General features: G+C 39.2%; 1 protein-coding gene across 6 annotated transcripts in view; it reads right to left on the bottom strand.

Annotated features, from left to right (window-relative positions):
- The window catches only part of LOC108668116 (DENN domain-containing protein 1B), a 25,016-nt gene extending 5,464 nt beyond the window's left edge, over positions 1–19,552 (bottom strand). Inside the window, exons 1-16 of one of the 6 annotated variants that reach the window (XM_018155269.2) lie at positions 19,011–19,552; positions 18,027–18,185; positions 17,603–17,740; positions 17,094–17,229; positions 15,660–15,713; positions 15,082–15,339; positions 14,225–14,420; positions 13,415–13,551; positions 12,706–12,870; positions 11,305–11,337; positions 10,465–10,582; positions 9,887–10,007; positions 8,430–8,527; positions 7,385–7,689; positions 2,625–4,178; positions 477–534 (exon numbers count right to left, since the gene is read on the bottom strand). In XM_018155269.2, the coding sequence (XP_018010758.1) occupies positions 477–534; positions 2,625–4,178; positions 7,385–7,689; positions 8,430–8,527; positions 9,887–10,007; positions 10,465–10,582; positions 11,305–11,337; positions 12,706–12,870; positions 13,415–13,551; positions 14,225–14,420; positions 15,082–15,339; positions 15,660–15,713; positions 17,094–17,229; positions 17,603–17,740; positions 18,027–18,185; positions 19,011–19,027 (3,547 nt within the window). In that variant the 5' untranslated portion in view covers positions 19,028–19,552. Of the gene's footprint in view, positions 1–35; positions 535–2,624; positions 4,179–6,702; positions 6,772–7,384; positions 7,690–8,429; positions 8,528–9,886; positions 10,008–10,464; positions 10,583–11,304; positions 11,338–12,705; positions 12,871–13,414; positions 13,552–14,224; positions 14,421–15,081; positions 15,340–15,659; positions 15,714–17,093; positions 17,230–17,602; positions 17,741–18,026; positions 18,186–19,010 lie in introns of all 6 variants that reach the window. The other 5 variants (XM_018155268.2, XM_047883895.1, XM_018155270.2 and 2 more) reach the window with 5 other exon arrangements.
- Positions 19,553–21,194: the final 1,642 nt, after the last annotated feature.

The following is a 21,194-nucleotide window of genomic DNA, read 5'->3' on the forward strand; positions in this document are numbered from 1 at the left end:
AGGAATGCACCAGAAAAGATGGCAGGAGGCATTACCAGACGAAGGTCTGCGGGCGGGGGATGGCAGCAGAGGAAGCGGCGTGGGGGGAGGGATACCTAAAGGCTGGTCGCTGGTGCCTCGACACGTCGACAACGTGTCCGTAGCTGTCGCCGTACAAACAGAAGAAGGAGAAGCAGAAGACGTACAGGAGAAGTCAGGGAGAGAAGAGGAGGTTGTGGAAGTGGGAGAGAGAAGTTCCACCGTTGGGCTCTTGATGTCATGGAGGGAGGAACTGAATGGGACGTAAGGCTGGTACACCGAGGATGAGGAAGACGACGAACTTGACGCCTCCAAGAGACGTGACGCCGTGGGGAGAGAATGCAGGAAAGAGGGCACTGGATGAGGGGCGTCTGGACGTGGGGGAGGACGGGGTGGTGGGAGGAGGTTGAGGTCTGGGGGAGGAGCAGTAGAGGGTACAGGGGGAGCCACACTCTTACTCATGAGGGGGTCGAACTCTTCCTCCAGAGGAGACCCGAGGAGGATCAGGTCGCGGTCCTGAGGGAGACAAAATAAAGTCAGTGTCTCGTTTGATCAGATGAGCTGTAAATTAAAGAACATCTAAGAAAAAAATGTAAAAAGCTCTTGCCTTTAAATATGGTCCAGGAAGTAACATGTAAATAATAACTAGTGAAATTGAATCATATCACGCACACACCAAAGAAAGCGAATGTTCAAGTAGAGAGTGATAAAATTCAGTAACTGAGTCAAGCGTCAAACTTGATTTTTAGAACACGAATTTTAGAAGCGCTGGTGGTAGGGTTGTTAGAAAAACACGATAGGCATCTGATATAAAACGTTTTAGAAATGAATGCTTTGCTGCGTTAAAATGAAGGAATATCACAAATATCAAAATAGAAAATAAAATAAGTGTGCGATCGCAGTATTTTAGTGTTCTGATGCTGTATCAGTGAGGTTCGTTCAACAACAGAAAAGCATAAAAGAAAAAAAAGTCGATTAAAAATCGACTAAAGATCTAATGATCAATTAGCTCAAAATTAATTTTAAATTATTGATTGAGACTAGACATTCAAGTTCATTTTTTTATTGTTTAGGACAAGACATTCAATTTCTTTTTCTGTCACGTTGATTGCTTTGACTACAGATTTTAGTATTTTGCTTCAATGGATGAACTAGACATGCCAGTGCCGCTACATTATAAAACTACAAGCAAGACATTATTCAGGAATTTCTTATCATTTCGTTCAGAAAACCTACATTCCTTACGAGAATTAAAAACTGAATAATTTTTTCAGCGAGAAACAATGTGAGGATGAATAAAAAATAAAGAATTTAAAGGTTCTAAAAAGCGAGATAAGGAACACCAGTGAACGCAAGAAGCAGTCACAGAGCCATGTTAATGAGTAATACAAATACTGCAGAGAAGCGTCCAGTATTTCATACAAAGACTATATACACATCGGAAACAATTTAGAAATATAAATTAATAATGGATAAACATACTTACGTAAGATATATTCTAAATTGTTAGCCAAGTAATGATTGTTTAACGGCTGTAAGTCGTAAAAGCAAGCGAAAAAAGCAAATTCCTAGTTTATAGTTATTTAAATTAAAATAATAGGCACTGTAAAGTGATGAAGTCAAGCACAAACGTGGTCGGTTAGTTGACGCGCTCTAGCCTCGTTATTGCGAGATACACCCACTACTTATGAAGCAATAACGCAGACAAGTTAGTTGTGCGGGAACCATGGAGATTATATAACACGCTAAGTACTACTATGCACGCAATAAGAAACAAGCAAAACGAAAACCCCCATACTAAACACAAGAAAATAAGTATATTACTAAGTACTATAAGTAGTACGATAAGTACTATTGTGTAGCACGTGTTAGTATCGAGGCGAGTAACGTTACTACAATGTTCTGTGCAAGTGGATTAACTTGTACTATTCTGTACAGCAGTGCCAGCACATTACAATAAACTCGGCAGGCTAAGCGACATCACGTCTATGAGAGTTGCTTACCACATTTTGTTATGCGTGTTAAAATTGAACAGAGATTCAAACAAAGCTTATTAATTAGCAAAGTAGCATTGAACGATACAAATATTTACAAAATGAATTAAATTTCAGATAAAGCCCAACACTAACAGTAACTGAAATTTTTTAAACGAAGCAGTACACATGTTAAAACATATAAAATAAAAGTCAAAAGGGAAATAAATAGAGAGGGGTGCTTTAAAATTGTATTTAAAATAACTCATGCTTAACATAGAGTTTAAAAATATAATTCTAACAAAATGAAGTTATAAGAAATATAAGAAATTTACTCTCGATTCCGCATCAAGAATTGAGTGATGGAAACTGGAAAATAGTTTGAGTCTGGTTTGTGAAATAAAGTGTAAAGCCCCAAACCCTAATTTGCCAAAAGAAAATCCTATTCAGATGGTAATCATTCGTCAGAATACCAATAGAAATAAAAAGACGTTTAAAGCAAGTCACCGAACGAGCCAGAAAAGGAACTACTATGAGCCGCCACGCTCGAAAGCAGCAAGCAGATCTGACGAGAACGACTCTGGCCGCTACACGAGATAATGACTGAAGATAAAGGTGATGGAGGGACCCTACCTCTGATAGCCTGCCGAAAACGCCCATGGGAGAATCCAGCGAAGAAGTCCGGGGAGGGGCACAAGGGGCCTTCAGCACGGAGGGGTTAGAGCACTTGGTTTCGCTACGAGGGATTTCAGAGGGAAAAAGACTTGAGGTACGGTTAGGCAGCAAGGGAAATGGCTCGTTTGAACGCTTTGGCGCAGTCAAAGAATGAGGCAAGCTAGTGAAAGAATCAAGATTGTTAGTTGTACTCTTACGAGTGGCGACTGTGGAACTGAGGAGAGGGCAGTGAGGAGAATATGAGGGTAAGCCTTGAGACGAGTTTGCCGCTCCATAGTTAGAGGGCAAGGAGTTTATATCAGAGAGGCCTGGAGGCAGGCTCATGGTCATGATGTCCGGCGCCTTGGAGTCGGTTCTTACCCCGTCCCTGGTTGTCTCGAAGTAGCGCCCACGATACGGGCCCAGTCGGAAGGTTGTCGCCCCATGATGTTGAAACGAGGAGTTTCTAAGGGAGTGATGAAGCTCGGGACAAGTGTCACTAGCTTCCAAGTTGTCGTTGTCAATGTGCGCAAGACTTCCGCCCCTGGATCGACTGAGGGTCGAGTAAAAATACTCACTGTTGTTGCCGCGAGAGGTGAAGGCCGCTAGAGAGTCGGAAAAAGCGCGACTGGCATCATATTTAGGGATATCCTTAAGTCTACCAAGCGTTGAATAGCAGTGCGACACTTCAGTGCTAGTGGCACCCACGCTAGTGACACTCTTCACACCACGCGGACGGTACACAGAACATGGAGAGTTGAACGACACACTTCTGTCTAGGTAATGCGATGCCTTTGGGGTGATGGCTCTTACTTGTTCGCTATTGGGGGCCTTGGTGATACCGATTTCTGTCCCGGCATTCGACGGTCCCGAAACGCCGACTCGATTAATTTTCTGTTCAGCCGACATGGCAATATTGCTGCCCACCGTATTTGACGATGTCAGGTTTTCATGCCTCTTAAGAACTTCAGGCAGGAGGATGTCGTCGGTTTTTGCAGCATTGGTTTGATTAACAAGTGTTCGCTGACAACCGGTTTTTCTGGTGAACGATGATGAGTCTTGAACATGCTTAGGGTAAAGCATTCGTGTTTTAAAATCATCCGCGGTACCATACAAGCTGACCACGTCTCGATCGCGAGGCACCGTAGGTTGGCTGGCATCAGCCGAGGATCGCGCTGTGATTCCGAGAGAATTATATACTCGTCCTGTAGTATTGCTACCAGTGTTTTGGGACGTCCCGAAAGCACTTCTCTGGGCCTTACCATTAGTAGGGGAGTCTGAACTGCAAAGAGATCGAGGTAAGGTGTTGTACTGCAACTGGCCTCCGCCTAGCTGCTTTGGCGAGCGGTAGTAGTGGCGGTGGAAGCGCTCCCGTTCCTCGGAGTTCGTTAATTCGTGATCTTGGTTGAGTCGATGTTTGTGAGGAAGCGTTTGGGATGCGATGGGCAGTATTTGGCAGGTGATGGGAGGAGGAAGCTCGATATCGAGACTCACGTCGATTGAGATGAGTGACGTGAGGCTTGCACTTGTTGCCTGAAGCCCCGCGAAGCACAAACAAGCAAACAAACATCACATTTTAGGCGACATGACAATGAATCATTTGTTAATTATTATTTTACCGTGGTAAAGACGTAAAGTAAAGCATAAGCGTCGAGTTGACACTAACAAAAATATGGAGCTGCAATAATGAACCGCAATTGTTTTTAGTGATTTCAACATTAATGAATAAATCTAGAGGTTAAATAAAAAAATTGCACACTAACATTGATGGACGCGGATACATAGAACACAAATTAATCTGACGTTTTTAATATTCTAGATATAATGAATTATAAGTAAACGATCGAACAAAAACGAAATTATCATTATAAACAATTACGCCAATGATCGAATTTTTTTATACATCAGGATGATGAGAGTGCACGTAAAACTTATTAGTGAAGGTCAGTTCACTGCTTGACAAATGTGGTCACATGGCAACGACGGCAAATGATTAGAAATAGAAGTCTTCTACGGTCAGTATGATTGCTAAGAGATTTAAGTCGTAAAAGCTTCATGAATAATTATTTGGTTCTGCATTCAAGCAAAAAAATATTATCTTTTACAATACAGCATAACAATTAATAAGTACACCGTGTCATAGGCGTTTTCAATTTAATCTTTAAATTAGGTCAAATTAAAAAAATGTAAAACGAAATTTACGGAAATGCTGCGATCAATTGTGTGTGAAATTCGACTTCAAATATTGAAAATATAATAAATTTTACGAGACACTACGGAAATGTTTTTGATAAAGGAAAATAGTCATTAATTTTTGTCTACAATTAGATATTATTTGACTGTTGCACACTACAATTGCAATTGTTTAGTTAGAGATGCATAGCTTTGCGTCTGAATAATTCATAATAGCTATCACGTAATTCACTCCCATTCTAACTCGGAATTTAACGCTAAAACCTGTGAAGCTGATGGGATACACCAGCTAGAACCGTTATGTCTGCTTCAGATATCAATGAGATTATATTTTAACAATCGGTTGAGTTCCCATCGCATAGATCATAACCGTCGAGTGGATGACTCAAAATATGTAGCAGAAGAAACCAAATCTTCTTCACTTACCTCGCACAACTATTTGCACTGCATATCTGCGTCAGTTCTACGCAGCGAAACTAAATCAATTTTCCGTATATTCGTTCCAAAATTATTGAGCGCTACAATACCCCTAAATGGAGAACACTTTGATAAACGAAGTATTTCAGCTGTGCTTCTTGAATATGCACTTCAATATGATCGGTACGCCCGAACCAACGAAACGTTCGATTGTCGAGTAAATTTCTCGTAAGAGAACATTTCAAAAGAGTTAGTGTGAAGCATTTTGTGAAGCAGTATTATTAGCAAGCAAGAGGGATAGTCTAAACACAGCGTTTATAACGTCGGTTCGTTGCAGTGTTCCACTAGGATGACTCTTGCATGCCATGGCATGATAAGAATAACACGATTGCTAGTTATAAATAACTTCAAAGCACTATTAAAGGCTGATAGTTGACGGAAATGTGAACAGAAAGATGTGTTATGAACACGTAATGCCAACCTCAGAGCGCGGTAATTTAAATAATGACGGCGTGATCAAAGTGATTAGTTTTTGCTTGATTTGTATGTCTGAAAACCTGCATGTACACCCAACACATGCGCGCTCAACTATGATAACTTCATTTATACGTACGCGAGAAATAAAAAAGCGTCGTTCCAGTCCACAAGCGGTGAAAATATTAAGAAGTGAATATAAATGGAAATGTAGGATGCTAAATTGTGGCAGCTTCTAGATTTCAGTATAATTTTCTGTGTCTTTAATTTTACGGAATAATCCGACAATACTTGAATACTTCTTACAATTTCATTTTTATAAATTCTAACCACGATGAGTAAGCAACATACACACGTGTACGCTTTGGCCTGGACCGAAAATAAGCAACGGAAAATCTAACGCCAGAGTCAGAGAACCTCGGCGCCTAGAAAGCTAACCACTGACAACGCGCGTAGAAACTGAAGCGGTCACTTGAACTGCAGTAAGCGACCCGACCAAACCGGCACATTAAATGTATGAGGCAAAAAGGCATCGTGGACACGAAGACTAAAACAAGTTGGCAGCATTCTTAGAATAATTTGGAATAAGCATACGGTTCAAGCACTCCGATACAAATACAGATTAAGCTTACAGCATAGAAGGCGCGCAGCACTAAGCACTATCGCGAGGCACAGCTGTGTCACATCTCCAAACTTTAGCTGTGCTCGGAATTAAATTTCCGAGACTTGAAATAAATGGCGAGCCACAAACGATGATCTCACCTCATTTTTCACACAAAGCCAGACTGATAAGGCGTGTCAATAATTTGCCGCTCTATTATATGTAATAAGTAGTAGGGGAGAGGTTTCTAGCGCTTCAGATATTATTTGTAATAAACCTAGCAGCAAATAAGCAATGGCTAAATATTTATGTTGCATTTCCAGCCCATAGCAGCATGAAGGCGTTGCGAGCAATGCAGTAGTGACCACTCACCCCCCTATACACGAGACCGCTGAATACCGGCGACGGGAACCACGGAAGCGACAGACTCAGCCGCTCATGCTGTGTGGACAACACTACGAGCGTCAGGCCATTGTTAGTGTATTATACAGACAGCTTAACACCCGAGTTTTATAGTCAGTCAGAGTTGAGGATCCAGTTAACATGAATCTATTCACCCCGTCAATATATATGAACTCGAGAATGTAGATAGGAAGTGTTAATAACCACAGTTGACCATAATTCATCTTTATTTACTAAATAAGGAGTTATTCAGGTTAACGAATGTTATGAGTGACATTTCTCATTGTCGTCGTTACATCTCGTTCTCATGGTAAATGATTGAGTACGAGCTGACGACGGATGATGTCTATAGCATTGGTTTCGCAACGATTTAGTCAAACGTAAATCTAAGGCCTTAGTTTTTTTTTAATATTTAATCATCAGCAGCGCGGTGAACCGCAGAATTGAAAAGCAAATATAAAGCCTTTGAATGATAATAACCTAAACTGTGCTAATTATCCCAATATAAACAAAATACTTGTCAAAGAAAAACAAGCCCAAGTGTTATTACAAAAATCCAATTAAAATCGAACGAAAAGTTTCCCAGGCAAATTATTTTCCACAAACCATAAGGACAAAGTCCCTGCATTAGGAGCCTGGCAGAGGCGCTCACCTTCGTAACCACGAGCCCCTGTGAGGTGGGCGACTCTTTGTCGTGCCCCCGCGTGCTGCCCAGTGTGGTGTGGGCACGGGCAGCGGGCACTGGTGGCGGGATGACGGTGGGTATGGGTGGCGGTAGGACGGTGGGACGAGTCACACTCCGCCGCCTACTGCCATTTAGGATGGCGGGTTGCCCGCCAGTCGTAGAGGTGGTGTTGGTGGTGGAAGTGGAGGAGGAAAATGGAGTGGAGAGAGAAGGCCGGCTGGAGAGAGCACTAGGCTCCGACAAGCGGCACAGAAGCTCCTGCTCCAATTCGCCTGGAACAGCACACCAAATTTCAATTTAAAATCTAATATGGGTTAACAATAAAACCATGTTCAGTTTCGAAAAACTTGATTCATCACTACAAATATCATATTAGTCATCCTATGGCAAAAATAACTAAAAACTTTCGTCAAGCTGGTCGAATGTTTTAGTGGTATAACGTGAACGTTAAATATGCGATGGTTGCAACGGTTGAGTACGGAGAGTAGCAGACGTATGGTCCTTGAGTCATAACATGTATAAATACATTTCAATTTGTTCACGGAACGGAAATACTACGAAATTAATCGTTTTCACGGTAATTGGATCAATTAATTACAAACTATTAAAATTATCATCGCAACGCTTGGATAACCATTCTTCAAACGATTTGATAAAGGCAAGAAAAACGTCCTCAGAAGTGAAGAAACTTGTTTGGGTCAAAGGATTCAACAGAAATCAAAGCATACCTAAGAGCAAAAATTACCTAATAATGGCTGAAAATAAATAAAATTATTATGTAATAAATGGAAAATTGGGAGATGAAAGACGAGAAAGAAAAGAGATGAAATAAATAGAAAAATGAAGGAAACGTGGACGAGAAGACGAAGAAAAAATAGCGGAGAAAAGTTGCAATGCGAAAATGAAGAAACGAGGGAAAACAAAAATAAGCAAAATAGAGACACAAATGAAAATAAGCAAGAAAAGAGATAGGCAAATAAAGCGCTGGAAAGTGGACGAGTTATGCACGGACCGACGAGGTCGATGGAGTGCGGGGCGGGCGTGTGGCCCGGGGAGTCCGGGGACCTGAAGGAGGAGGAAGACCTGCTGGAGGGAACACCGTCCTGGTCACTGCAAGGGCACACTTCGTTAAAAATACACACAACTCATGGTAATCATTACCAAGATTTAGTTCACTAATGAATGCTTCTCTAACACCTAAATGCTGGAGGGAACACCGTCCTGGTCACTGCCGGGGAAAAGTTCATTAAAAATACACACAACTCATTGAAATCATTACCAAGATTTATTTCACTAATAAATGCGTCTCTAAGACATAAAATAAAAATTATTTACCCTATGGAGACGTTACTTCGTCGATGGCAGAGAATGTTACATAGGAAAATAGTAAACTATGCTTAACCGTAGGTACATTTGAATAAAGTGGTAAGATTATTTATGACGACACACAACGCTTGAGTTCATACAAAAATATTTACAATAAATTTTGCCTTCTATTACTACTGAGACAGTAATCTACTACTACTGAGGCAGTAATATACTACTACTTAGGCAGTAATCTACTACTACTTAGGCAGTAATTTACTACTACTTAGGCAGTAATTTACTACTACTTAGGCAGTAATTTACTACTACTTAGGCAGTAATTTACTACTACTTAGGCAGTAATTTACTACTACTTAGGCAGTAATTTACTACTACTTAGGCAGTAATTTACTACTACTTAGGCAGTAATTTACTACTACTTAGGCAGTAATTTACTACTACTTAGGCAGTAATTTACTACTACTTAGGCAGTAATTTACTACTACTTAGGCAGTAATTTACTACTACTTAGGCAGTAATTTACTACTACTTAGGCAGTAATTTACTACTACTTAGGCAGTAATTTACTACTACTTAGGCAGTAATTTACTACTACTTAGGCAGTAATTTACTACTACTTAGGCAGTAATTTACTACTACTTAGGCAGTAATTTACTACTACTTAGGCAGTAATTTACTACTACTTAGGCAGTAATTTACTACTACTTAGGCAGTAATTTACTACTACTTAGGCAGTAATTTACTACTACTTAGGCAGTAATTTACTACTACTTAGGCAGTAATTTACTACTACTTAGGCAGTAATTTACTACTACTTAGGCAGTAATTTACTACTACTTAGGCAGTAATTTACTACTACTTAGGCAGTAATTTACTACTACTTAGGCAGTAATTTACTACTACTTAGGCAGTAATTTACTACTACTTAGGCAGTAATTTACTACTACTTAGGCAGTAATTTACTACTACTTAGGCAGTAATCTACTACTACTTAGGCAGCAATCTACTACTACTTAGGCAGCAATCTACTACTACTTAGGCAGCAATCAACTACTACTTAGGCAGCAATCTACTACTACTTAGGCAATAATTTACTACTACTTGGGCAGTAAACTACTATCTAAAGATGCTAAGACAACGCACCTCGGTGCACGGTTGTTCGGAAGAGGTCGCTTATAAGTAACTTTAGAGGTAACTTCCATGTTGGGGCGGTTGGTGGGCAGCCGAGATGGTGGTGACGGAGGTGGCGAGTGTTCAGGCAAATCTGTAATGGAATTTAACCATGAAATCTGTGGATAATCTTGCAGTGCCCCTGAGTATTGAAGTACGGTACATATTCATTTGTAACAGCACGCTTGCCTCATTGTCATTTTATTAATAAGGCATGAAATGTTTAAGTCCAGTTTTGCAACACGCAAAACCAGGAAAAATGTTAATGGAACGTTGAAATGGGTTTTATCAATTATCTAAATAATAATGCTAAAGAACTAAATCAATGGGTGACACTTAGGAACTTGAGACTGATGCAGAAGGCAACAATACTTATGCCGGAGGAAACATTCAACACCAATTCTTACAGCAAACAATTAAAATGGTAATGCAGATGCGCTCCACCCAAAAGTCCACTAAACTCTCTCTCTGAAGTCCACTAAAATTCAGTGGACTAAACGCTTCGCTAAAAAGTCCGCAGAATTTTCAGTGAATATAAGCGTAGCACTAACCAGGTGCACTCCAGACGATGTGTTCAGGAGAGCGTCCAGCAGGCAGCTTCATCTTGCCTTTAATTTCCTTGTATTTCTCAGCGCCGCGCTCCCGTACCTGCTTGCTGCTCTTGCTTACCTGACAGGTTAAGTCATTCTGTTATATTATTAGGTCAAGGTTTTATTTTATATACACATGTTACATTCAGTATTTGTTTTGTGGTTAGATCTTCATTCGAAGTTATTTTTTCATACACTGGTGTTCTCATATAAATAAACAAGTTTTCAATTTATTTTTCATTTGAATAATCGAGAATAAATATGAATAATTAAGGATAAGACCACATACAAGCATCAATAAGCATGGGCTTTCATCTGAAACCTTGGCTATACTCGTGTTAAAAGCCTGCTATTTTAAGATCAATCACAAACACAATAAACAATTCTTATTACATAAAATCTTTACGTAGTGAAATGTACAGTTAACGTACCACTTAATGTACTCTGGGGCAGCATCAGTATAAAACAACATCACTCAGAATATGAAAATTAGATTTTACAGGCCAGGAATGCAAATAAAAATAAGGTTCTAAGTTTTCTTTTACAACAAATCACGTTTTTCATTTATATAGTGATTGTATATCAGTATATATGATTGAAGTGAGTCTGTTCCCATTTTAAAAGACATGACACAATACTAAACTATTTAACAAACCCAAATTTCAGCAAGATAAAACCTGGACGAATTTCTTTTCCTAATAAACAGCCGTCATCACAAAATTACATTAAGATAACCAATTAAAAAGATACCCACATGCAAGTAAAAGAAGAACCTTACAATAGTTTAGCCTAAATACTCACACTCTTGACGGCAGACTTGACCGCAGGGTTGGTCTGCAGTGAAGAGAGACACGTAAGCAAATACGTCTTACATTAACAGGACAAGCTTCTTTACTATCTATTAGCACAACATGCTGACAACAACATGAAATAGACACGACCACATATATATAAGTAACAGGTACAAGAAGCTATTGCACAGTGAAAAAAAAAAGTTTTTTCGATCAATGGAATTTTGAACACTGAACCAGCTCGTAGATAAAATTATCAACTGCTTCCAAACCGATTATGATACAAGCAATCTCAAAGATATATCAAAACCACGAGCATCAATCAGCCAACGCACAAGAACACAAAGCTATTGTTTCATGGACAACACAAGAGGCAGTGCCACGACATAAAATATTTCAGTTGGATTTTACAAGAAACAAGGCCACATTTGAGCAATAGTCACCAAACAGCTTAAGCCCGCGCGCAGACATGAACTTTGAAAGCATGTTTCATTAGTTCGAACAATGATGACAATAGATCACTCTTAAGATCTTCTAGAACACAGAAGCAATGCTTTTTCGTACGAAATAACCGTTTTAAAAGCAGCCACGAATCAATGAGATTAAATAGTATTGAGCAGTCCAATAAATGAGATCCATTAGTATTGAGCAGTGGTTTCCGAACTTTCATCATCCAAAAGGACACGCTCGACATGAAGTAAGATTTTGTGCGAGGTTGACATGGTCAAAATCATGCGAATACTCTGTGACATAGCACAACTCGTACGTTTTTAAAGGCCAAGAAAGATGCTTTGGGTGATTCTAACTGAGGTTAATGTTTAATAATATAGTTTGATGACAAATTTTAGGAAGCATCGATATAATTTGAAAATAATTGCCTAATACAGAAGTAACAAAAATAAATGCACGGTACATTATGCCCCCACAAATAGTTGAATCATCATAAAACAGGAACCGAACCAAACAAAAGTGCAGGAAGTAAAGTAACCTCAATATCATGGTCATCAGGGACAAACGTAAACCAGCTCGTTTTGCTTCCATCACTTCTGCTGCTGCCAATTCCCTTGCTCCCAGAGGTGACAAACATGGACTTTCTTCGATCACTTTGATCAGCATCCAGACCATCGTTACGTCCTCCGTTGTCAGTTTTTGCATCAAGACTTCCAACTGCTACAAGTTTAGATTTATCGCGAGCAGTAGTAGCTTTTCCAGCGACCTCGCCAGTAGAAACACCGTGTGCCTCGTAATTGGGATCAAAGTCTTTCTCGTCATCAACACTGTTATGACCAAAACTGTCATTAGTAGAACTTTTATGACCAACACTTGTTCCTCCGTTGGCAGTCACAGGTTCAGTAGAGCGTTGTTTAGCGGCACGTTGCTCTGCTGCACGTCGCTTGCGCCGCATACTCGCCTTGCTTTTGAAGTTCTTGACGATGGCGCCGCCCTCCTTCTTCACTGCATGTACGAGGTGCTGGTAGTTCTTGCGCGGTCGGTCACTATGCACGCTCACCTCCATCTCGAACTCGTCGCTCTTCGCCTCGCCTTTGTTCACAAGATCCAGCCGCTCCTCGATGAACTGAAACATTTACCGACCATTGCACTTCAAGCTTTCTCACTTATTCACGATGATCGTATTTCTACCTCAACAATAGTTCAAGAGAATTAAATTAAATTACTCGCACCTATAGTAATAGTATATATACTTCAGTCAATGTTTCATAACGATAGATATATTCGAAGTGGAACCATAAAATGAAATTATACTACAAATAAACTATCTTAACATTTTTTCGTATGAAAATTTTAATAAAGAAGCACATGTTTATTGAGATAAGCAGTTGTAGTAATATCATCATGCCTACAACACATACATAACCACGCTGATCATTTCATCACAATAACGGATTTGGCAGTCGAAATACACGAAGAATATATTCAACGTTCCTAGTTGCAAGTACATTTTTCCTACAACTAAAACCAGCCCAAAAATCGTCACCATCAGGCACCAAATAAACTGCGCTGAAACAAGCCGCCATGCAACGGATTTTTTTAATGATAAAATATACAATTGCCACTTTACAGGACAACCGTACCATGGTACTCGATAACTTGCAGCTAACCTGACTAAATATTTGCAGCTCCAGCATTTTGGTCACGAAAACCTGAAGATGCTGCGGCCGACTGGCCACGAATTTATCGGCATTAAAGAATACTTTTCTGTCTTCTTCATTGAACTGCAATGCATCCCGGTAGTTGCCTGCGTATATTGACACTATTAGTAAAATAGAAATAAAAGCCTTTACTGATGCTTAGATGCAAACATTTAAATGTAAATTCTTTTCAAATTTCACGACTAATAATTCAACAGTGAACATACCTATGCAATGAACAAAAAATTAGAGGGTGAATGTAAAACACCAATTAGCATCACAGGCGGATGTAACACGTGACAAAAGGGAGAAAAGTAATAAGATTAGCCTTTGTCTGTTCGTCAATCCACAATTACGGATACAGAAGGTTAGTTAAGTCAGGTGAATGAAAACCTGCTAGTAATTATGCTAAAATAATGACTACTTATTTAAAACTAATATTATCCGAGTTCATCTGAAAACATGACAAATGTTCTTAGCTTTCCAAGCGTCAATATTTCATCCAACGATGAATGAGATAAATTGGCAGTTAATAGGTACAGCTCACCAAGAAAGATTACTGCAATGATATCATCACTACAATGACACCATCACTACAATGATACCATCACTACAATGATACCATCACTACAATGATACCATCACTACAATGATATCATCACTACAATGATATCATCACTACCACAATACCATCACTACAATGATATCATCACTACCACAATACCATCACTACAATGATACCATCACTACAATACCATGCCCCACTACCGCCCTGCCCACCTATTAGCATGACAAGAGCCCTGAGGAAGGCTCTAGGCACGCTGTCTCCCATGCCCTGGCCGGGCTGACTGAGCCTGCGCCGGAGCTGAGAGCAGACTTCGTTGGGCAGCTCAGCGAGGTCGTTGAACGGCGTCCTGATCACGTTCGTGTCTGCGTTGAGATAGACCACGTCGCCTACCTCATCCAGACTCACTTTCTGCACGAGCAAATGTGTTACAAAAAATACCTTTATAAGGACATAATGAAGCTAAACAGAAATACCATAAATTTCACAGCTAAGGCGGAAATTTAATTTGCTGAATATAGAATATAAAAAGACGAGACTCAATAAAAAGTAACAGAACTCACAATAAATAAACGTTACGTTCAAAGAAATCAATAGCAGATGTGCAAAGCTAGTCTCAGTGTCAATATAAACGAAAAAGTATATTGAAGGCTGTTGTTTGAAAAAAAGGCTAAATTTAGATTATAGAGCCCATGACACATGTGAGGATTCACGAGTGAATTTCTGAACCTTATTTGCCCATGTTACTATGTTTCTGCTTCGGGAAAGTATTTTTTCAATTTGTGTTGGGGTTTCAGATGAAGTTTTTTTTTGTTAATTATCAAGTAATTGACAGTAATATAAATAAGAATCCTATCATGAAGAGTTACACCTTTGACCAGGACATCAGGCAAGCGCAGGCAATGTGGCAATAACAGATTTATGCACTTTGAACCTACATCAGATGCTAGCATTTCAGTAGCGGCAAACTTCACTATGCACTTCATATAGCTACATTCAAATTTTTTAATAACTACATTCAAATTTTTAATAAATTCGAATCGAGAGTAACTGAAGCTATGAATATGCAGACCTTCATGAGGACGTCTGGCACGCCGATGAGGAATGGTATGGGCGCAAGGAGGTAGTCTAGCAGCAGCTCTGGCATGATGGGGATGTAGATGTGTTGCCAGGTCATGGGGTACAGCAGAGCGTTGGCGGCCTGAACACAAGCAGACACTCGGTGCAGGTGGCGGGAGGAGATCAGAATCCGGCGCTCAAAGAGTAAACTTGCAAACACGACCATCATCGTCTCGGTGCTCACTGCGTTGATGTATTCCAAGAGATTGCGCTGTGAACATGCATGTGTATGAGCGAGAAATGCTTGGGATGTTCAGTGGATTAATAAGAGTCAAAACAATCAATGGCCTTAGATCTTGTTTTTTTCCATCAGGCAAACCAAATATTCAATTTGAAGCAATGAAGAATAATACTGAAGGTATCATCACAATAATAATTAAATAAGACAACTACAGATGCAAAACGAAAATTGCATTTTAGTCATGAACTTCTAGAAGACCTTCAACGTTCAAGTTCATGTCACCGCAAGTAAATATAAAATTTTAAGCTACTGCAGTGTAGAATATTAGTGAGCAGGTTCTATAAACTCACGTTGTCAGGCAAACTCGGCAGGGAGAGATGGTCCGGGCATTTTGCCACAAACATCTGAAATACATTCAAGTTTAGTTGCTACATCATCTCAATTCTAATGGAATATAAATTTAATTAGAGAACTTACATTATAAGTCATGGAGCTAAAATTAGGTTAGAAAATCATCAGCTTCAACCATGAAAGCAGCCAACATACCGTCAATATCCCTGGCATTTACAAGCCGATCAGTTTGGACCATTTATCATTTCAGAGATACTTCTCTTCAACTTACAGAATAATGTGGATAGATTTACATACCTACTTTACTACAAAAATTCTTATCTAGTGGAAAAATACTGTATTGAAAAAGTATTGATAGTAGTAAATGGAGAATGATAATTTTGATTGATAAATACTATCCGAGTAATAATTCTAGAGAATAATAATTCTAGAGTATCAAAAAAATAAATTGAAAGCTGAGTGCCAATGCCATCTTAAAATAAATACCTATAGATCAACCAGTTTAATTGCATTAACATTACTACTTGTAGATCAAGGGTACATTGTCTCAGCAAGCAGGTGGAGAGCTGCTGTTCAGGCTGGGGTTCAGCTATGTTTTCTAACAATACATGAACTGATGGAATTAATCTTCAGGAATTTTTTTCTTTCCAATGTTATTGGTTCTCTAAATGGTGGCCAGACTGTAGCCTTAGTTAAAGCTGAGAAACATATAATATAGTTTCAATTTGTTTCTTTACTCAGGTTGTGAAAGAAAGACACCGAAATCAGTGTAATATTTGAACCTTTAGATTTAAATATATCAAATGTGAAAAAGATGGTGAGTTTCATGATACTTCAGGGGATTTCAAACTTGCTCAGTTTTCCTGAAATTTATCTTCTTATTTTATTTCCATTGAACTACTATACAGCAATTAATCAGCTGCAATCACAGCCTTGTCAAGCCAGGATTGTGAGCTACTATACAATGATTAAACAGTTGCAATCGCAGCCTTGTCAAGCCATGATTATGAGCTACGATACAATGATTAAACAGTTGCAATCGCAGCCTTGTCAAGCCATGATTATGAGCTACGATACAATGATTAAACAGTTGCAATCACAGCCTTGTCAAGCCATGATTATGAGCTACGATACAATACAGCCTTGTCAAGCCATGATTATGAGCTATGATACAATGATTAAACAGCTGTAATCACAGCCTTGTCAAGCCATGATTATGAGCTATGATACAATGATTAAACAGCTGTAATCACAGCCTTGTCAAGCCAGGCTTTTGAACTATGGTACAATGATTGAAAAGCTGCAATTACAGCCTGGTCAAGCCAGGAATGAGAAATGCCAATCACAGGTTGAAGGCAAGATAATGACAAAGGTATAAATGTCTTGAATATAATCAGGCCCTTAAAGATATGAATACACATGAATTGGATTACCTTATTGGCAGGAGGATAAGAGAAAGCCAAATCTGAGCCTGGCTCAGGTACAGGGGTGTTGTAGAGTGCTTTTAAGAATGACCACACATCCTCAGGATTTTCAGAACTCTGAAGCTCACTACACAAGTTCATGATCCTGAGGTGGAATAATTAGAATAATGAACCAGCATAGTTTGGTTCAAAGGATAAAGTCCAAACTTATAAACAAAGATTACAGAGAGATCAAAATTAGAATAATTGAACATTTTAATATATAGATGGTGAAATATAAACACTTTTCCTACATTAATCCACTGAGTAGCAAGCAGGTGAAACTTCTATTCAGGCATGTATCAAGCAATATGAACATTTTTAATAGAGAAATAGCAGGGAATAGGAAGATAATTTTTAAAGTTTCCTTCCAATTTCAGTAGTCCTATACATGGTGGCCAGGATGTAGACTTAAAGCTGAGAAAAGAGCATAAGTAACCAAATTTAACCAATAAGAACTGGCAAAATTAATAGCTCACTTGTAGAATGTGCTATCCCATGGCAGGAAGGAAAGTATAACTATGGCAGACTGTGCATTAGGAGAGTGTCGGCAAAATCCAAAAGTGAATTTTGAATCCAATGCTGTCAGAACAAATGAAAAGTTCTGCACCACATTCCTGTGAATGAAATGAGAGTAATTATGTTCATTAGCAATTTCATTCTCAATTCATAAAAATAAATATATTCCTATTTAATTCATATCCTGGAATAAAAATGTCAATTCATACAAATGTACACTACATTTTAACTTGAACTTATTATTAAAGACCAGCCAATTTACCTGAGAATGTTTATGCTCTATGTTGCTGAGAAGGCAGGTAACATTAGTCATTACTCATGTTGCTAAGAACTTAAGAAGGAAGGCAGGCTGCTAAGAAGGGAGGTCGAGGTAACATTACTCACGTTTCTATCTTGCAGGGGAAGACAAACTGTGGAACGCTGTTAAGAGTGCTATGGTCATCATAAGTGCTGGGAAATTTCTGTATAATCCAGGGGGGCTGATCAGGCCCTTGCCCAGCCACAACCTCACACCAGCACTCCAGCAATGTGCTGGGTGTAGACCTGCAAATAATTGTTAATAATTAGTGATCAACTTGAGCGTAAAACCATCCAGGGATCCAGCCAAACAAGATTAAAGTAAAAACCAAAAATAAAAATGTTAAAATTATTTATAAACATCTTCAATTTTGAAAATAGCCTAGTCAAACTGACTCAGACAGTCTTAAAATGCTGCAAATAACTATTATCCTCTTGATACCTTTCAATTTTTTTATAGGTATTTATGCTAATTATATTGTACCAGCTTTACCTCATTTCAGAGTTCAAACCTGTCATTAGCTACTATGTGTCATACAACTCTGTCTTGCTTCATGCTTGTAGGTACTCACTAGGTAGTTGTACTACCTAACAACCTAAGTGCTAAGTCCTTGTCCTACCGTCCTAACTATGCCTGTTATGCTGTTAGCAGCCTTTATCACTATTATGAGTGTATGCCAATGCCAGTGCCTGTGCAGTGTGCCACAACCAATTCTATTCTGTGCTCTGTCAGCCTCTGTGTTCACTGTTCAGTAATCAGTATAAATACCTAAGAAATTTCGAATAGGGCTAAACATTGAAATTCTAAATTGCACCTAGGTAGCGTAAAAGTGGTTAAGTTATGTGTCAAGAGAAGAGAGTTTGGTTGAAAAATCATTTGGTACTAACTATTTACATGTTAGTAATAAGTATGTAGGTTTTTGACCCAATAAAAGTAACGAAAGTTAGGTAGTGTTCAAATTAGGAAAGGCTTCCAACATCCAAGAGTCCAAGATCATTTTTAAACATCCAGCTTTTTTCAATTATACATAACATTGGATCTCGTATTAATTCCCATGCCTGAAAACTTACCTAATACGTGATCCCATGATAAAATTACGGCTATCTTCTCAGACATTGCACAAATATCGGTGATGAAATACGAGACCTCATAGTCGTACTTTCTTTATCAACTCCTCGATCCCTGTCCAACAGATGCAGATCGTTCGGTTCTAAAGAGCGGAGTGTGAATTGTAAGCTTTTCGGTGATTGATAACACGGTTTTCCAGTTCAACCATGGGCCAAACATCAATGGACAGGATGCAGAAGCAATATGGTACCAAAACCATTGGTGTGCACCGTGAGTCACAAATTTGACTTCAATTCTCGTCGTCCACAAACAATTTCTATTTATTAGCTTTGGAGTTAAGAAGCCAGAGAAACCTTCAGATTGCGGTTAACATGGTTTTACACCACAGAATGTCTTACATAACAAAACATGAAATGGTGATGGCGGCGCTGAAGAGTAAGCCTGATCGGCCTGTCGCCGATTCTTGTACTTTTCGTAACCTGTTCACAGAATATCTAAAAGCATGTCCTTTGACCGGATCTTTTCGAGACTGCCGATAATTTGAAATAACTACTAGACTTCCACCGGGTTTGTTATGGTGCTAGGCATTTCAAGACTGAACATATATTCTTCCATAACTTTATCTAGTGATTCTAGTCGGTTCTTGAACGCGTTTATACTCGTAGAGCCATCGATGTAATCGGGGGAGGCTGTTCCACTTATTTTATGCCGTACTTGAAGTAAGACATCGGGGGCGCTTGCCGGAGACCAGCTCCACCTAACTTCACCATTTAATCATATTCCTTTCCGTGGCTAAAAACGCTAGAGGGAATAATAACCTATTAAGTCTAGTTCTTGAAGCCATAACGCAATATGTCCACAGTCACAGCGTAAGCATGCCCAAGTTAAGCGTGGTCATACGGCATCTGGCCTAACCTACACACGTTGCAACATTTCACTACGCAAAACGAACCTCAGCGGACTTAACCTAACCTTATTGGCTGTTGGACGTTAGAGAGGAGAAGTAAGTGAGAAGGTAGAGCCAGTTATTAGCTGCAAGAAGGTTGTGAGTCTAGACAACGTTAATAGGTTGGGCCAGAAGATGTTAGGCCATAGTTGGTGAGGCCGGATGCAGAACTAACTGCTTAGGTGAGGATTAGGGTGTTCGCCGTGTTCCAGCGTAGACTGCGGCTTCTATCTCTGCGGCTGAGTAAAGTTATTGCATGCGGAGGCTGAGTGTTGGTTCAGTGGCTTATCTAAGAGCAAAACACTTGCGTCTACCTTACATTGCGTCTACCTTCCCAAGTCATGATTTAGGTCTGTTTAGGTGGAAAGTGAGGTTAAATGTTAAGGTGTAGACATTATAGATATATATTTGTTAAATAGAGACACATATTAATGGCTGTATACCTGTAACCCCATGTTACGTTTTATCAGAAAGAAATATCAGCTAATTGTAAAATTGATTATTACTGACATCTAACACGCATCTCTCTTTGATCAGTTCAAGACATTTGAGCGTAAACAGAAGCTAGCGAATTTACGGTCAAATTAGAGCAGCAGAAAAGTCGACTTAAGCAATATTTTTAGAGGGGTTGAAATTCAATTAAGAACAGAGTTCAGTTTGCGGCTTACGATAATACGATTGAGCTCGATTTTTTTTATAGTTTCCAATTCGTAATATTTGTGGTGTACGTACCTCTATGAATTAAGCCCCATGACTTGTAAGAAGGCTGTCTATAAAAAGGCGAATATACGTGTACTCAACTCAGGGCATCATCGAATGAAAATATACTTGTATTTCCACACGCCTACTTACTCGAACTATCACATATTATTCCCGGCGATAACGGAATAGCGTTAAGAAAGTTCGGGTATGAGCAATAATGTGGCATCTGTGGAATTTGGAAAGTCCTCAGTCTGCTTAAACTTGATTCTGCAATTTAAATCTTTAATTGTCATTTTATACCAGTATATCCAGTAAGTGATGAAGAAAAAAAGTGAAGTGTCATGAGTTTCAATTCCTCAGTTAAATGAAAATGGCAAATTAATTCATTTTGAGACGGTATCCTTGTATTAGCTACAGAATCATCTGGATATCTCATATCTTGCTCGCTGAGCGGCTTCATTGATGCAGTGTTGTTAACACAGGAAATTAATTACACAAAGGTAATTTGCTCTCATAACTCAGCTTTATGACATATCAG

This window comes from Hyalella azteca, unplaced genomic scaffold (genome assembly GCF_000764305.2).
Source record: "Hyalella azteca isolate HAZT.00-mixed unplaced genomic scaffold, Hazt_2.0.2 contig13953, whole genome shotgun sequence".
In the NCBI taxonomy this organism is placed as follows: Eukaryota; Metazoa; Arthropoda; class Malacostraca; order Amphipoda; family Hyalellidae; genus Hyalella; species Hyalella azteca.